The 16,905-nt window shown below is 46.4% G+C and overlaps 1 protein-coding gene across 6 annotated transcripts in view; it reads left to right on the forward strand.

Annotated features, from left to right (window-relative positions):
- The window catches only part of LOC119448018 (fat-like cadherin-related tumor suppressor homolog), a 653,800-nt gene that overhangs the window by 27,969 nt on the left and 608,926 nt on the right, over positions 1-16,905 (forward strand). For all 6 annotated transcript variants that reach the window (XM_049666727.1, XM_049666730.1, XM_049666726.1 and 3 more), the window contains one exon: positions 9,815-9,949. In XM_049666727.1, the coding sequence (XP_049522684.1) occupies positions 9,815-9,949 (135 nt within the window). The remainder of the gene's footprint in view (positions 1-9,814; positions 9,950-16,905) is intronic.

Genomic DNA, 16,905 nt, shown 5'->3' on the forward strand with positions numbered 1-16,905 from the left:
TAATATCTTAAAACACGCCTCCCTGCTTGGGTAGGCTATTTATACTGTAATGGTGGCGCTGGAGTGCCCACAAGCGTGCCCCCCTGCTGGTTACAATATACAGTAAAAGCTCGATGATACGATCACGGCTAATACGAATTTCCGGATGGTACGAATTTTTCTGTGGTCCCGGCCGAGCCCCATTACTTTGCAACGTGCTAGAGAACGGTTGTTACGAATCGATTTTCAGCCTGCGTCGGTTGATACGAATAAACGCCGCCCCACCGACGGCCGCGAAAGAGAACAGCGCGCAGTGACGCTTTCTCTCTTTTGGTGCGGAGGCGCTTCAAGAAATAAATGCTTTTTACGTACACGTGCCTGAGTGAGTTCACCTCTGACTCTTTAATTTAGCTACAGTCGAATCTCGTTAATTCGAACACGCTTACTTCGAACATACCGCGTACCGACAATGCTCTTAGCAGCGCGCCAAATAACGCGGCGGCGCCTCCGACCGGCATTGCTCCGACACCGCCATAGAGCAAAAGCTCAGGAGAGACCCCTCAATGCCGCGCGCGAAGGAACGAAAAAAAAAAAAAAAACCGCGGCGGCAATTTCCTTCTCTCTCAAATTGCAAGGTCGCCGTTTCTGCATCGCGCCGGAACAAGCGTGTACGTGCCGACTAGAGTGTTCTAGACAACCGTATTCTAGCACACACGTCTCAGCCACGCGGATAAAATGGCAGTGAACCCTTCTCTATTTTCTAGTCACATGTTGACCTTGCACGCTGCGGCAGCAGCGCAGAGGGAAGCAGCGGCGGAGGCACAGTCGGGCCAACGAAACTGCCACGCCCGCAAACGCTCGCTTCCCGATAACGGCAGAAAACGAAACTTCAGGGGGCGGCTAAAATAAGCTGGCGCCAGCACGGCGGCGGGCGCGCACGGAGATGTGCGCACGGAGTCGAAGGTGAGATAAGTGGTTCTTGAGGGAAAGGGAAAGGTTGGCGCTATCTTCTGCAGCCCTTGAGGGAGCACGGCTCAGTCGAAGGTGAGAGAGCTACGAGGGAGTTGAGAGGGAGGGCGAGGGGAGCCACCGAAGCGGCGGAGTTGACGCGTCCGCTTCCTTGCCGCCCTCCTCCCTCACCTTCGACGGTCTCCGCGCGCACCCGTGTGCCGGCGCCGCCCGCTCGCTCCCTGAAGCTTCGTTTTCTGTCGTTATCGGGAAGCGACCGTTAGCCGGCGTGAGCAGTTTCGTGGCCCGCGCTTGCTATGCGCTTGCGCGCCGCGATATTTCACGACTCGCACCGTTCGTGCATCGTGCTATGGTGCACGAATACTTCAAAAATACGTCCTTTTAATTCGAACAATTTTGCGGCCCCCTTCGAGTTCGAATTATCGAGATTCGACAGTAGTTTTAATTGTTTCGATGATACGAATTTTGGCTAATACGAATATTTTTCGTGACCCCGTGAGATTCGTATCATCGAGCTTTTACTGTACAACACTACAATTTTCTCATTGACACTTTTAATCTAATTGTAACAATTGAGAAGTTGATTAATTAGGACTAGTTATCTAATGAGGCAGAATGCAAAGAATAATTTGAGTATCCCGCAGTGACAACAAACATTACCCTGGCAGATCTGGCAGCAGATCCACTTGGAACGAATTCTCGGGATGACACCAGTTTCGAGCTATTAATTCCCGAACTTTGCGGAGAAATGCAGTGGCGTTCCAGTTAATTTTGTGCTTGAATGCATAAAGCGACGTTTTGTTAAGCAACTAACTTAACATACTCATACTCCAACCTAGTTTACCACGCATTCTCTATTCATTTTACTTATACCCTACAACTTTACAAGAAGTTTGTAGTATCATAACATCACTCAAAACAACTGGTCCTGGCCTTGATCTCATCCGACTGTCGAACATTAAGCTTGTGCATAAAGAAATTTCACCGGTACTTGCCGATGTAATAAATAAATTATTTAAAGATGGCGTCTTTCCCAAAAGCCTCAAAATGGGTAAGGTAATCCCAATTTTTAAAAAAAGGTAATCGTGAGTGTTTGAATAATTATCGTCCTATTTGCATTTTGTCTTTTTTTAGCAAGGTAATTGAAAAACTTATTCACAAGCGTTTAACTAATTACTTATCCAAATTTAAGCTATTATCTCCTTATCAATTTGGTTTTAGAGAGCATTTTTCACTGAACTTGCACTTATTACTTTTACTGACAAAGTTAAATTAGCTATAGACGAAGGCCTATTAGTCGGTGCTCTCTTTATTGATTTCACTAAAGCGTTCGATACAATTAACCACCTCATCCTCCTACACAAACTAGAATCTTATGGCATTTCTGGCCCGCCTTTGCAGTTAATTCGTGACTACCTAACAGACCGACCACAAATAGTCCAAGTGAATAGTTCCTTCTCTTCACCTGAAATAATTAATAGAGGCGTCCCTCAGGGATCAATACTTGGGCCATTGTTATTTTTATTGTTCAATAGTGATTTGTCTCAAATATTAACGCATGCTCACTGCCTTCTCTATGCTGAAGACACAACCATTTTCGTATCCGACAAAAATTCTGTCACATTACTAAACAAACTAAACAATGATCTCGCTAATGTGCCTGCATGGTGCCTGAAAAACACGTTATACATCAATCCATTGAAAACAACATTTATGGTATTTCATTCCCCTCAAACATTATTCATAGATTCCTTAGTTGTATCACTTAACAATCACATAATTACAAGATCTGGGTCAACCAAATTTCTAGGCATTATCTTAGATGAACACTTAAAATTCAACCGCCATGCCCAATTTCTTGTTCAATGAATTTCTTTTGGCATTCACGTTATCAAATCGCGCTCTTTTTTTCAGCCAAGTATTCTCTTGTCTTTGTATTACACGCATATTCACAGTCATCTTTCATATTGCCTGTCGTCATGGGGTAATACGTACTTCACTCATCTCCACCAACTAGAAGCTTTAAAAAAGCAAGCGGTACGATTGATGACATTTCAACCTTTTACATCTCGCTCTGCTCCCATTTTTCATTCCCTAAACCTTCTCCCCTTGCGCATGCTATTCAATCATAAATTGTTGCTAATAATGTTCCGCCTCATAAATACGGAGTTAGGTATTGAAAGTTTTACCCGTATTGATGTCACTAATATTAATAACACAAGGTTTTCCGCACGTCGCATTTTGCTCGTTTGTAAAATTTGAACTAACTATGGGAAATTTACTGTCATGTTTTCAGGCATATCATTGTGGAACTCGATTCCGTCCGATATCAAATCATGTGCATTTGAAGCCTTCAAGTGCAAAACTAAGGCATATTATATTAACTCATTACAGAACTCCTAGTATTTTTATTGTGCAATGTAAACATTATTAAATATATTTGTATTGAACTGTTCCTAATTTTCTTTTTATATTTTTAATTGTTTTTTTCTGTCCCTATCAATTACTTTACAGCATTGCTTGTTCCCCATGCTACCACCACCTCGTTTCGTATTAAAACGCTGTTTTTTTTTCTTCCCGATGAAGACTTTTCTGTGTTGCCACATTTTTGTACTCAAAGCTCTGTTTTTTCCTTTTTGTTTGTATGATATAGCCTGCTACTGTTGCCACAATTGTATTAACCCCCATTTGTTTCCTGTTTAGGAGGTCCCGCCGACAGTGTTTACTTCGGGACCTCCGATTGTGCAATTATACTTCACCTGTTATATTTTTTGTACTACTGATGAAAATAAATTCAACTTCAACCTAGAGAAGACACTGTTGTCATAGAAACAAGGAAAATTTGGCTGTCAATATATATTCCAGAAAGAGAATGACCCAGAGCACACATTTGCTGTTGTGAAGGGTCGGATTAAGGAGAGGAAAGTGACGTTGCTGGAGTGGCCAAGCCAATCCACATATTTGAACCCTATCGAGCAACTTTGTAAGACTGAGAACGGCACTTGAAGCAAAAAACCGTGACCATAGACGACCAGAAATTTCATCACCCGCAGCAGAAATGGTGAATGATAACCCACCCAAATGGTCATTGACAGTTTCTTGGAATTCGTGCCTTGTCGCTGTCAAGCAGTAATCGAAGCAAATGGCTTTCCTACAGAGTACTAACCATGGCTTTTCCAAATTTGTAGGCATAACAATCTATGCTGATTTGTTTTGTGATAAGGGCACGTCGTTCATAGGTTTCAAATTGTAATCTATTCAGATTTTTGCAATAGTTTCAGTTAAGAAACTGCAACTCAATATTTGTGAAAATATCCACCCTTTCATGCAAACACATCATCTTATAATTACTTTAGAGTTTGTTTACATATCTTAGGGTTTTCCTGGGGTTTAAGACCAAAAATGCAAAAAATGATATACTGTAGAACTTCATTGATACAATCCTGTTACATACGATTTCCTGGTGCCTACACTCACGATCGAGAACACAAAACTGACTTAGAGTTACGCTTATTTTCATACTGTTCATGACGCTTATTTTCATACGGTTCATACGCTCTTGGAAATTTTTCAGCACCAACGTTCAGTACATCGTCAAACTGCGATCATATAATACATTTTCTAGGTGATAGATCCCACGTAAGAAAATCGAGAACAGTACCTATATAGCTTCACCCCAATACTCACCTGCCCGTCTCACACGACGGCGCACACTCAGTTTCTTGTTCCGGTACCAGCAAATCGTCTCAAGGGTGGCCGCATTTACAGCTATCACTGCCAACCTGATTGTGAAAAGCGCTTATCTGTTTCACAGCCCGTGGTGCCATTGGGAGCATACTGCACGCGTTTAATAGGTGAACGCACCGCCGTTCTCTGCTGCAGACTGCGATCATTTTCCGACCGCTAGATTCCATGTAAACATGAAAAGGCGCAAAGCGTGCGCGATTGAGAACAGTAGCCGCCCACCACATCAGCTTCCGCACAATACTCGCCTCTCGCACGAACTTCCGGCACCCGCAAATCTCCTCCCGGGTCGTTCGCATGCCCAGTGATGGAAGTGCTGCTCCAATTGCTCCAAACTGCTCCAAAACAGAAGCGTTGCTGCATGCTACTCCAAACTGTCATTTTTGTTAGTAACTGCTCCGAACCTGCTCCGATACGACGCTGGGAAATTCAATCTCATACTCTTTACCAACTGCTGCTGTGGCAACTGTGATATGTGACTGATTACTTTTACATTGTGATGCTCAGTTTTGTCGGCTTTTCTGCCACAAGAACTGGCATTTTAAATATATACTAGCTCATTTAGCTGTATTTTCAAACTTGACATGCAGACTATTTTGGTGAAATGTAAAAGTTACTGTGATTACTTTCATCTCGTACCGATTCGATTGTCAACTGCTGCTTTGGCAACGGTTATGCGAATGTGGTTACTTTTGTAATGTGGCGCTCAGCTTTATCAGTTTAATCTCATTTCTGCCACAAGTACTGTTATTTTAAACATAGCTTGTTTTACTGCGTGTTTGATAACCATCCATCTTCTTAATTGTTTGTTTGATCTGATTTGCATTGATTATTGCATGTGCAATATGTTTCATAATAAATATCAATATTTATGGGACGCGCTTCAGTGATGCTTTTAGCTGTAGGAGTCTTATGGCATATTTTGCCATCTGCTCAGAAAACACCAATAGCTGCTCCAAACTGGCATTTTTTCTGCTCCAGAAACACTTATCGTGCTCCAAAGTGTCATTTTGCCTGCTCCAAAATCTTCTAAAAAAAATTGAAATGTTGCTTTCATCACTGCATGCCTCATTCACTGCTATCGCCGGAAAACCTATTGCGATAAGTATCTTCACCTGTCTGTTTTACAGCGCGTGGGGCGTAGTGCCATTGGTAGCGTACTACACGCTTTTGATAATCCATATGCGCCGCCATTCCCTGCTGCAGGCGGCACATTGTGAGCATCACGTTTTGCTTCGGCGGCATCCAGCATCGCCTGCCAGCTTGATGCGTGTTGGGGTCTCATGCGCAGCTATTCACACAACACTTTGTATTACCAGAGTCCTTCTATGTTTTTCTGGTCACGCCATCAATACGCTATGGGAGAGGTTCATACGCTGCCAAACCACTGTGCCACAGAGGGCATCGTTAGCCTACCGCTTGTGCGGTGCAAACGAATAGCTGCGCTATTTTTCGAGTGCTGAAGTGGCGGGGTGGGACAACGATGCCGAACACGTGTTGTGTGCCGGCTACAAGGGCACAACCGAAAAGGTGCCGTTTTGTTTACCTATTGACTAGGAGCAGCGCGAGAAATGGAAGCGGGCCATACCGCGACAGGAAAGTTGCGGTTTTAACTTTGAATCGAACTATACGCGTGTGCGCGAAACACTTCGACGCCTCGGACATCATCACTGCGTACAATTTCAAGATCAACGGCGACGCCGTGTGCCTGGAGCGTGAGAAGCCGACGCTGAAGGCTAACGCCGTTCCAAGGATTTTTGAAGGCCTTCCAGCGTATGTCATGAAACTTCGGTTCCGCTCGTTGACATTTCGATCCTCACGCAAACGACCACGCGAGTCGTCGGGTGTGGTTGAAGAGCGCCGATCATTGCCGACGCCGTGTTCAGACTGGACCGATGCTGCATTAGCGAATGACGCATTTCTCTTCATCGCTTTGCAAAGAAGTAGATGTAGAGCCTAGATGGTAGTGGCGCATACCCACTCTGGGGGATTGACCCAGAGAAATCAGAAGTGCACGGAGCAGCTCAATTTCATTTTCTTTGTCATTAAGTATTCTACGGAAGCAGCCCTTTGCAATAACAATTTCATTCTTTTGATCTCCTGATAAGATATTGCCCACAGTTTAATAGAAAGTGAACAGCTGTGCTCGGCGAACCTGGCACTATGCGCAGCGGAGAGTTGGCGCTTACTTACGGGGGTACAACAGCCCATATGTTTGCATCTGGTGGTAAGTGGGACCACTGGCGCTTTGTTGCGAATGCACTGTGTTTAATTTCAGCCAAATACTAAAAAGTGGAGCCTACCGAAGTGTTGAGGCGAACGGTGATGATGAAGAAATCTAGACCGAGACCGCCCGGCCGTGCACGGCGGGCGCATTTCAACGGGGGCGAAATGCAACACACCCGTTTATTTAAATTTAGGTGGATTTTAAAGGATCCCAGGTGGTCAAAATTAATCCCGAGTCCCGCACTATGGCGTGCCTCATAATCGTATCGCGATTCTGGCTCTTAACATCCCAGAAATTCTTTTGGGACTGAGACCGCCGCAAGCTCCATGTTATGAGCGGCTTTTTTTTTTCGTCCTGGGCGCTCATTTCATGGCAGAAGACGTGCTCAGGCAGTTATTTGAGCACGTGGAATGTTAAAAATAGTTACGTGAAAGTAAAGCGATGGTTGTGGAAGTTGAGAAAGCTAGAATACCGAGGCTGCCCCACACACAACCACAGCAGTAGTGGCGGTAGCATGCCCTCTCACGCACGGTTGTGCCTCTAGCGGCGGGTGCTGGCTCTATATGAAAGTGAGGCAGCAGTTTCGTGACCAGAAAAAAAACATGGAAGGACTCTGGTATTACGTAGATGTCAACTGCAGTTGAGTCTAATTTTTTAGTTACTTCAGATTGTACGTTTTCTCAGTTTGTTTTTTCCTGCGTTTTTTTCCAAATCATATGAACGAGGTTCTACTGTATTGTGGTCCTCTACTGTATATTTTTTGAGTGAGGACATTGGGGGAAAAAATGGCAAAGTAAAAAAAAAGTTCATCGGCCCTTCCACTCCATGAAAATGGATGATAAGCGAAGCTTATCACCATCACAACAAATGGAGGGTATACGTACTCATTCACAGTGCTGAACGCAGGCAGTTTTCCCTTGATTAAAGATTCTTTACGTGTACCACAAACTCTAAATTCACCAAGGTCTCCACTAGTAGCGTAATGTTCATTCAACACATCCAAGGCACTGTGTTGCTGTTCGTCGGAGTGAATCACACTGATGAGGGACAAGTTGTCGAACCACAAACGCTTGCGTTCGATGTCTCGAGTTTGCTCGGCGGCATGGTTAGCAGCATCCGCCCGCCATTGCCGCTTGCAATTCTTCAAAATTAAATCTGTCCATCACGTAAGACAATGAATGGCTCGGCTCGTACACCCTTAAGTAATGCCTCATGCCCCCGTAAACACAGCCTCCCCGTTACGATGACAAAAGAGAAGTGAAATTCTACACTGGAATGATGAGCGGCAACGGAGCCAGCTGTGGAAGAAGATGATGGCGGCTCTCGAGCCATTGCTGATCGTGATAGTTTCTGCGAACAGACACGGACTTTCAGGCTAGACATAGACAAGTTTCACTTGTAATATAAATTTGCAGACTTCATGCAGTTTTCTTGGAGAGAACTTACGAACATTAAAGGGCCTCTGAACCGCCTTTGATATTTTTTTCCAGATGCCAAATGAATACATGTATCCTGTACTGAATGCCATTACGATGGCAAATGCAGTGGTGCTATGTACCATGGGGATGCCAGAAATTAAAAAAAAAAACCAACCCCATGCTCCTCTCCTGGCTTTTGTGGTGCGTCCTTTGTGTGTTGCGATGTGAACAAGGGGAAACACTGTCAAATGGTTGACCCTACAAGAACCTACTACTTCCGGTTTGTCTGCTAGCAAGCCTCCTTGCAGTTGATGCTGTCGCACGGCTGCTCTTTCTCGTTGTTGCTTGCTTGTCGTGTGAGCCGTGCATTTTAGTTTTCAATTTGCAGCGCCACATCATTCGTGTTTCAAGTAAACATTTACATAAGTCAAAATATAGCAAAATGAAAACAAGATGCAAGTCCTTCTCCACACTGAGCCGATGTTTCAGCTTTCATTTTTCTTGGAGGCACCATTGATAAACTCCCTGCAAATGACATTGGCATGTCTCTCCGACACATGGCGATATGGTAACATGTTGCGAGTCTGGCAAAGTGCCGGCTGGTAGCAGTGCCTACTTCCTCCATTTGCTTGTTCTTTCTCGTTATGCAGGGGCTGGTCGGGCCTCTAACAACGAATTGTAAAAAGTCGCGTATCATTCACTGCACAGTTCTACACGTGCTGGCCTGGCAGCAACAGCTGGTAGCCGAAAAGTGCGGAGTTGTGCTTAACATTACCATACCAACGTGACGTTGATATGGTGTACCGGTGTCCACATGCCATTTAGAGAAGCACACAACGAGGGGAGACATGCAAAGGAGAGGGAGAAATGAGCGGTGGCCACATGGTCAATCACCAAGTGCCTCTGCTATTGTGGCATCATTCTGCAAAATTCTTGCAGCTTTGTGTTTATTGTAAACTTGTACACAGCTGCCACAATGTAAAAAATTTTTTGACCTTGTGGTACTTTTAAGGGCTTATTCTGGAAGCATTTTTGTGGTCACTGTACTGCGGGATGCACTGATTGAGAGACATGGAGGTTACATTGTGGTTTTAGTGCGTCTTTCAGCACACTGTTCTGGCTTGCAAATAATGTGGAGTAAACCAGGCCCAGAGCTCTTTTTTGTGCTTTCACAAGAGTTCATGTATGTATGGTCATGCCCACAGCTCATTCTATTTCTATGACAAGTTCGCAAACAACTGAGACCAGGCATAATGTTGGGCATATGATGTAATGCAGCGGTGATCACTCAGAGCACTCTATTTTGCTCCCAAATGACAAGTTCACCAGCAGTGATGATGAGGAGGTGGAGCATTGTTTGTCAGCTCAGTGCTTGTCACAATGCTGGGCTTGCTCACTTGCGAGACAAGCCTTGCAGTCTCGCTCGGCACATGGCAGGAAATGGAGCCTTGTGTCTCACAAGTGTCTGTGTGTGCAGGTGCTGGCTGTAGACCCCGACGACGTGCATCTGACCTACTCTGTGGTCAACCCGGGACACTTCTCCATCAACCCTGTCACGGGCCTGCTTCACACACACGTGCAGCTGCTCCACGGGGACACCCACGAGCTCATGGTGGGGCAACTTGTGTATCTTGCTACTAGTTCCATGAGCAGTGTCCTAAAGCAAATGCAAGCAAGCACTGTTTTATTAAACCAGGAAGGAATGAAACAAATGGTTATAAGATAAATTTTATTATAATTCTCATGGCAGTGCCTCTGAAAACCTTCATTTGCCAAATTAATGTGTGTTTTATTTGAACTTGTTATAACATGTGCCTAATCTTTCTCATAAATTGTTCTGAACCTTTGATTCGTATATGGAAAAAAAAAAAACAAGAAAGAAAAATGTCACAGTTTCGCCCTAAGGGCAAAGCAATGAATGCGATAGCAACACAGCAATGTCATACGAAGTAAGGTGAGCGGCTTTGGTAGCAATATCAATTGTAGTAAACATGAGCTGATTAAGTAAGCAGGTGTGCTGTGGCGCAAGTAGACCGCCATGAAGAGAGACTCGATGACCACGAGAAGGCGCGTGTGAAACGGTGGTGTTGATGAGAAGCGCTTCCCGTGGGCAGCGCGTGCGAAGGGACACACCTGTAGCGCTGCACTGCCGATCCGGGCAGCATTGCATGTGTAGCATGCGTTGAAAAATGTGGCCCGACTATTACTAACCGAATGAACAAGCATGGTGTGAGCGTGCACAAACAAACATGAATAGATCACACTGAATGACTGCAGACAACGACTGTCAAAACGCTGGCAGCAAGCGCATACGCCGCAGCGGGCGAAGGTACGTGCGGTCCATCGCTTCAACGGAAACTGAGCGGCGAATGCACAGGCGCATACAAAGGTCGGAGCCGTGTGGAGATAAGAGACGGTGCGGGCAAGCGACGAGTGCGGTTGTTGGCAGAGTAGAAGTGCGCTCCCTCCGGCGCTGGCTTCCCGCTTCCTTGCTTGCGTGTGGGAGATTGAGTGCGTTCGCTCTCCGTGATAGCGCGCGTCCCTGCACGTTTCCGCTCGGGCATACGGCGCGTGGTGAAGATTTTATCTATACGGAACCTCACGGCGACGGCGACGCCGACGGCAGAAATCCGGTTGAAGTGTCCATATAATTGCTATCGCAATAAAATTACTCCATCTCCTGCTAAAGGGAACCATGTGTGGATGCGAAGCAGCGGCCTGAGCGCTCATCGCGGCGCTGCACAGGAGAGAGAATGAGGCGCGCGCGCTCCGTCATTTTCATACCGCGGAACTACCGTGGCGCCCCCAGCGGAGTATGCAGCTTGAGCGGGAGATGGTTTCGCGGCAGCGGCCCGAGAGCTCATCGTGGTGCTGCACAGGAGAGAGAATGAGGCGCGCGCGCTTTGTTATTTTCATACCGCGGAACTACCGTGGCGCCCCCAGCGGAGTATGCAGCTATCGCACCTGTCGTGCGCGCCGCTCCAGATTCCTAGAGGAGAGAAAGGGGGGGGGAGCGTAGGAGAGGAGAGAGAGGGGGAGGGGACGCGCATGCACTGTGGGGGTGTGGCATGCGGGCGCCGCTCCGTTGAGGATTTCTAGAGGAGAGAAAGGGGGGGAGCGTAGAAGAGGAGAGAGAGGGGGAGTGGACGCGCATGCGCTGTGGGCGTGTGGGACGCCGCGGGAGAGATAGACAGAGCCGCCGGCAAGAAATGCTTCGCATTTAAAATTATTAGCTACCTCAAGGCCACTTTTGCTTTAACTTAAACACATCTTGTTAAAACACAGTTCAGCCGGGACAGCAACACAAAATAAGCATTTGCACCTTTAGATTGATGTCTTTGTTCAAGATGGCCTTCAGCTGATGCTTAAATGTAGACAAGACTTCAAAATAGTGCACTTCAGTTGCACTACTTAGATGAACTTTTCATTGTTGAGATCGTAAAGAGCTCTCAACAAGCTCCCAGTGGTCAATGGGGCAGGCCATTTGGACAGGGCCACTTTTTTCATTGTTTCTTAACCCTTTGCGGTGATGTGTCGGGCCCACACTGCCATGCGAAAATATTGGCTCCGATCTCATGTCGGGTAGTGCCCGACGCGCGCATTCGCTTGCATTCTCCGTTTATTTGGTTAGGTTGCGCCATCTCTCGACCGTGTTTTCTATTACAAATTGCAGTTTTTTGTTGTCTACAGTTGAGGGCAGCACTTTTTGCAAGGGACCTGAAAAGATTTTTGCGCACAAATTGTAGTGCATACTGCTGACCGGATGGCGACGTTTTCTGTACGGGCATTTTATGCACGAGATTCGCGCGAGTTTAGTGAATCCGATGATGATTTTAGTTCTGAGGAGGACTATGTGCCGCCTTCGGATGGTCATCAAAGGTCCTCGGATGACAGCATGTCAGAAGACACTGACTGTGATGACCCAGGAGGCGACATTTCGTGTGGTGATCACCTGCGACTATGCTCAGTACTATGCTCAAGTACCGCTGACAGCCAAGGGTATAAAGAAATGTTTCTCAAATAAATCCCCTAACATGTGTACTAGAGCATTTTTTCTGCATGGCGCCCAAAATGGGCAGAACGACTGCAAACTGGGTAAAGGCTTATGACCGCAAAAGGTGCCATGGCGCCACTCTATATTCTTTTAAAGAGCACTGTACCAATCTGTGTTAAACTTAATGCAATGGCATGCACTGTCGACTGGAACGTTATCCTAGGTTTCGAAAATTGGCAGCTGTGTTGCATCTGTTTGGGAAAGGCCCATTCGGCAGTTTGGTAGGTTCAGCATTTTCAATTCAACACTTTGAGAGGGAAATTTTTTTTGAAAATTCGTCCCCTCACGGTCACATTTCCTTATTGCAGATTTAAATTCTTCAGCGCGACTTAGTTTAAGAGAAAAGAAGCGAATACTTTCTTAGGAGACGCTAGAAATAAAGCTACAAATCTTTTTTATCCTGTGCGTAGTTTTATGCATGGTTGAATAAATACATGGATAAACTGCCATAATAAATTTTGTACAAGTGTGATAATATTCACACAACTTATTTCTATTATTCTGAATAGGTTTTACACAACTAGGGTTTGTATTTTGAAACATTTCGTTTCATTTTCTATATTATGTGTTGTGCTAAGGGTACCATCTCTAGAGGTAAAGACAGTGGGGCAACGGCCTCTGATCTACTTTTGAACCAATGAAAAAGGGCCATAAGAATCGAAAACAAATAGTTGAATGATAAAGCTCAAAAATAAATAAAAAATAATCATCGAATATAAATGGATCATTAGACATACAGCCCCAGGGACCTGCTGCCATTATAAAAGCGAGGCATTCCATGTTAGTATCTGCAAGCGAGCTCAGTGGTACCCACCCATCAGAAAAATGAAGCGAGGGAGAAATTTTCAGTTATCAAATGTTAGATTGCTATCCGACTTGCGTGCTTTGCAAAAGGAGATGCAAGCACGGCGCTTTTGCTGGTTTGCAAGCACCTACCGTAAAAAAAAAAAGTAATCTCACAGTAGCACTTTGAGTGATAAAGAATGAGATATCAGTTTTTCAATGCCCTTAACTGGAAACATGTCCAAGAATGCTGGTTTTAAGGTGTGCAAGCGTGAGCAGGCGGCAGTAAGCTGACAGTGGAAGACAGCATAGAGCAAAGTGGAAAATCAGTTTGACAGAAGCCGAGGGGTGGGAGCACAATAATTTTTTTTACAAGTCACATTTTTTTCTCAAATACAGCTTTAACCAAAAAAAAAAAAAAAAAAAAAAAAACTTAGTGAGAGCAAATTTATGAGAGCGCTAAGACAGCTACCTATGGGTGGCTGTAAACTTACATGTGCTCTGATGCTAGTAGCATGGCAAGTTCAAGGTGGTCACACATTGGCCTGTCACCTTTCTTCTTATTGGCGCCTAGTGTTCTTGCTGCTCTGACGAAAACAAGAAGCAGGGGTAGTGGTGCACGCGGAGGTCTTTGCAGGCATGGTAATATGGGGTCGTGTCTACCTAGTCATTTTATTTCCTGCATTATTAGTTGGAATCAAAACAGCATGAAGTATGGGACAACTATGAACACAAACAACGACCTGTTTTGTGTTCAACATGTCGCTCATGCTTTTTTTTTTTTTCAAGGTCATTCAAGTATGAGAGCTTACTTTCTTCAGCCAGACGACAACAGCATGATATGAATGCCAATGCAAGCTTAGTGGCTGTCTGCTTATCATATGTATCAGCCATGCTTGCTTGTTCAGCAGCAATAGCACTGGCTGTGATGTCATTGCTGTGTTATTCTTAGGGGTGTGCGAATACCGAATAGTAGACTTTGAATCGAATATCAAATTGAATCAAGAAAGAAAAGCCAAAGATCAAATTGAATATTAGAAAAGTTTTCGCAAAATTTAATGCTTACAAATTTTGGGTAAGAAAATACGGTGCTGCACATGCTTGGGAGTCTCCTAGTATTGCATAACAAGAATGTTGCAAGGTATCAGTAATTTGGGTGCATGGAAATCAAGATATACATTACCGTCTACTCTGGTTTAAGGGAACACACAAATTAGTATGCCAGTACTGATTATACAGCTCATTTCTCATATTTGCGGGTCTGTAAAATATTTTTTTTTACCAATTGTGGGTTCTTGGTGTGTCACAGGAGACCAACCACCGCGGGTTCGAGCTTAGCGAGCCCCAGGGCCGCGTCAGCCGTCGCCTTCAGCACCGTTCGTGCGCGAACTCAGAGGCGGCAAGGGGCTACCGAGCGACGCACGCAAAAACACAGTAAAGCCCCGAGTTCATGGAAACCGTTTATTGAATTCGTGGGCACCAGCACTGCACAAATGCCCGCGCGGCGGGGAGCAAAAGAGGTCCCGCACCAGGGCGAAAATACAATAACAGGCGCCTATAGCACGTCGCGGTGAGAGCAGAGGCTCAAGCTGGGACGCGCCGCTAGGAAAAGTCCCGGCGGCTATGCTACTTGCTCTGGCGATAACCAATGGGTCAACTCGCGAGAGCACGGGCAATCTCCTTCGGCTTGGGCTTTCGGCAAGTGCGGCTTGGCGTGGTACGACCTCGCGTGAGCACTATGGCACCGCTCGTTGGCTTAGCATCGGGTAAAAGGATCAGCACAAAGTACGCGCCCGCACGGGCAGAGGCACCGTGCGTGAGCTCCAGTCCTAGTCACAAAGGTGTCGGTGGACGAGAGGATAGCATGTACGTACCGTGCGCTGGTCCCCGGAGAGAAGAGAGCCACGCTCCGCCGCTAGCAGCTGAAACGCGGCCGCCGTGACGTCAGCGCCCCGCCCTCACCGCCAACCGCCACGTGCGCAGCGCCACCGCGGGAACCGGTTAGGGGCACGGGTGGGGAATAAAGGCGAAGGACGGCAGAACAGGTGAAGCCCGCGCAATGGCGCCGGCGCATCCCTCAATCCCCACACAATATAATTTCTGTTGAATAGAATCAAGTTCTTTTTTTTTTCTTCTGAAACTAATGAATTAGTTTCAGTCTAATTTTGTGTCATGGCAACCGGCCATGACACTGTTGCGCCATCCGTGTAAATCCAAAGCTAGTTGATGGGTTGCTGGAAGCTACAAAAAAAAGACTGATGTGTGTCAACGAACGGCATCGGGAACGAGAGGGCGCCGTATGTTGTGTCTCAATGAGAACGGGCGTGAACAACTTTGTTGCTACGCCTACATTCGCTTTTGTTTGCCAGGCAGTTTGTCGGCTTTCCGACTGTAGCGTGGCTGCTGCGAATAGATCTGTATCAATTCGGCACCAAACCGTAACTTAGTCGCCTACGTCCGATGAAGCAGAGCCGTTTAAGCCTAATGGCCTAGGCAGTGTGGTCATTGTGGAAATGGGCCGCAAGCCGTCGCGGAATGCTTGCCGCTAATATCTTCGTACGGGTGACTCATCAGTGATCGGTCCCGAGATTACGCGTGCGGATAGAATTGATGACTGTTGAAGTGGCGTGAAGTTGGTCGCCGCATATTTAACACGATCGGCAGCTTCGCACACTTTACGAAATACACGCTGCTATTGCTGTTTCCTCTGTCTGCGTCGCATTATCATCTCGATCGGTCTTGTTGCTCCGGACAGAGGCGGCCGACGCGGCACCATTCTGCGAATTGTGGCGTTCGGGCGCGGTGTGTGCGATCACACATCAGGGGGCCGACGTTGGGGAGCCCTCGCAGTGACCAAGTCTGCTACCACGTCAGCCGGGGCGGCTCCTCTACGGCGTGCTCAGCGCTCCTGTTGCACCGAAAACAAGAGACGTTCGCTTAGGCAGCATTGAGCATGAGGGGCGCTGCACTGCATGCAACCTGTGGCACTGCGCAGATCTCCAGATCGAATAGCAGATATTTGATTCGTGAATCGAATTATTCGAACCTTCCCTACTCGATTTGGTAATATTCAAGTATTTGCGCACCCCTAAATTATTTTATAATTTGGAATATGTCATTGGAGCTATAGTTATGCGGCTGGAATGGCACAAGGGAAAGCAGAATGTTAGTGAAGTGTCTTGTTGAGGTGGTGGACATCATTATCATCATCGAGAACCTCCAAACCCTTTTCCTTTGCTACCACGAAAAGCTTGCTCTGCCAGAAACTATATCTTGATTCCATTCATGTTCTGTACCCACCTTTGTCGTCAAGTCCAGACTTCTTCACATTCATGGATTCAGCCCGCATGCAACACAATCCTACAAATTGGCACTATGGCTAGTAGGGTGTGGTTAGCAGGCTTAAAGTCCCTTCAGTGGAGGGGTGGGGCTCTCATAGCACACATGCTCATATATATAAAGGGTGTTTCAGCGTGTGGGGTCTTGGTGTCTCGAAGGAGACCAACCACCACGGGTTCGAGCTTAGCGAGCCACAGGGCCGCGTCAGCCGTCGCCTCCAGCACCGCTCGCGCGTGAGCTCAGAGGCCGCAAGGGGCTACCGAGCGATGCACGCAGAAACACAGTAAAGCCCTGAGTTGATGGAAACAGTTTACTGAAACCATCGGCACCAGCACTGCACAAACGCCCGCGCGGCGGGGAGCCAAAGGGGTCCCGCACCAGGGCGAAAATAC

The sequence above is a fragment of the Dermacentor silvarum genome, chromosome 4 (assembly GCF_013339745.2).
Source record: "Dermacentor silvarum isolate Dsil-2018 chromosome 4, BIME_Dsil_1.4, whole genome shotgun sequence".
In the NCBI taxonomy this organism is placed as follows: domain Eukaryota; kingdom Metazoa; phylum Arthropoda; class Arachnida; order Ixodida; family Ixodidae; genus Dermacentor; species Dermacentor silvarum.